Source organism: Myotis davidii, unplaced genomic scaffold (genome assembly GCF_000327345.1).
Source record: "Myotis davidii unplaced genomic scaffold, ASM32734v1 scaffold651, whole genome shotgun sequence".
Classification (NCBI taxonomy): Eukaryota; Metazoa; Chordata; class Mammalia; order Chiroptera; family Vespertilionidae; genus Myotis; species Myotis davidii.
Window position 1 is genome coordinate 1,773,002 of NW_006283994.1, and position 1,548 is coordinate 1,774,549.

The 1,548-nt window shown below is 59.2% G+C and overlaps 1 protein-coding gene across 1 annotated transcript in view; it reads right to left on the reverse strand.

Moving 5' to 3' along the window:
• LOC102764974 (hemicentin-2) overlaps window positions 1-1,548 on the reverse strand; it is a 17,964-nt gene that overhangs the window by 15,946 nt on the left and 470 nt on the right. The window contains exon 2 of the mRNA XM_015567755.1: window positions 971-1,154. Coding sequence (XP_015423241.1) covers window positions 971-1,154 — 184 coding nt within the window. The remainder of the gene's footprint in view (window positions 1-970; window positions 1,155-1,548) is intronic.

Below are 1,548 nucleotides of genomic sequence, written 5' to 3' on the forward strand. Positions count from 1 at the left end.
ATCTTTGTTGGCAGTTAATTTGCATATCATGCTGATTAGCCAATGGGAGGGGTAGCGAAGGTACGGTCAATTACCATGTTTGTCTATTATTAGATAGGATGTTTGATTTCCATCTCCCTCCACCTCCAAAGCCTCAGGTGCAGGGCCTTTATCCTGCTCACTACATCTCAGTGCCCAGAGCTATGCCTGGAACAGCAAGCATCTGCAAGCCTTGCTGAATGCACGAAGGCTTTGCTCATGCACCTCCTTCCAGGAAGCCTTCCCTGATTTCCTCCCCCAGGCCAGGCTGGGTCGGGCACAACCAGATGTCAGGCCCTGGATCTGTGCCTTCCCCGTTGGGCTGTGAGAGCCTCTGGACAGAGGCCCCTTTCATCTCTGGCGTTTCATTTGGGGGTGGGGTCCTCTCACTTTCCCCCTCATGAAACTGTACGTTTATATAATTTCTACAAAGCCTGTAAACAACAATATAAATGGAGCCTCTCTAAGGCAGAGCCGAGCGGAGCGGCTGTGCCAGAGAAACTGGCTCCTTGCGTGTCTTCTGTCTCAAATCTTTGGGGTGTTAAACAGGGCAAGGTACCTCTGGACTGGGCCTGGGGCAACAGTGTGTCCCAAAGAGCTGTTTGCAAAGATAACAAGAAAACAGTTATGTGACGACTGGGCTGGAAAGTGAAAACAGTTTAGCGTTGACATCCCCGTGTTACGTTGTTGCCCATCGCAACGCCTTCCCTCCATGGCGTACTGTTCCCCTTCCCTTTCTCAGAAATACCCATCACCTTTGCCTCCTAACAGAACACTCTCGGGGATCCTGCCTGAATCAGTGCGTCCTGAAGAGCGATTCCTACGACCTCACTGGCACGTGCTGCTGCCTCCCACTCTGAAGGCCGCACCTGTGCAGGTGAGCAAGGCCCAGCTGCCGGGAGGTGTCGGGCCTGCGATCCAGCGGCCGGCGGGCCAGGAGCTGCTCCCTCACCTGAGGATGCGGCCGGAGCCGTGGAGGTGGGTGCGCTGGGAGAGCGGGAGGGGCAGGCCGTCCTTGAGCCAGCTCATGTGGATGGGCGGGGAGCCCCGGACAGGGCACGCCATGGTCACCAGCTCCCCAGCCCTGTGCACCAGGGGCCCTGCGCCCTCTGTCCCCTGCTCAATGGTGGGAGGCACTGGGGGTGGGGAGAGAAAAAAGGGGCAGTGAGGGGGTCTACAGAGGGGCTCTGGGGAGGCAGGGGTTTCTCCCAAGGAGGTTCTGGGCGGCGGCGACAGTGCCTGGACTTTTGCCCCATCCACCCGGGGAAGGAATGAGGGCATGGCCTGGGGGCCACAGTCTCACCCCACCCCTGCCCTGGGCTCCCTTCTCACCATCCTTTATCCCCCAGCCCCCCGCTGACCCCTGGCTGCAGTGGCGCCTCTGGTCTGAGGACGCGGCCGAGGCCCAGAGAGGTCACACGTGTCCAGGCTCACAGGTGGGCATGGCTGAGGCTTGAACCAGGCCTCCCAAATCCTACACTCGCATCACCCTCCAGATGCCCCGGACAGAGCCCGGGGAGGCCCCACATG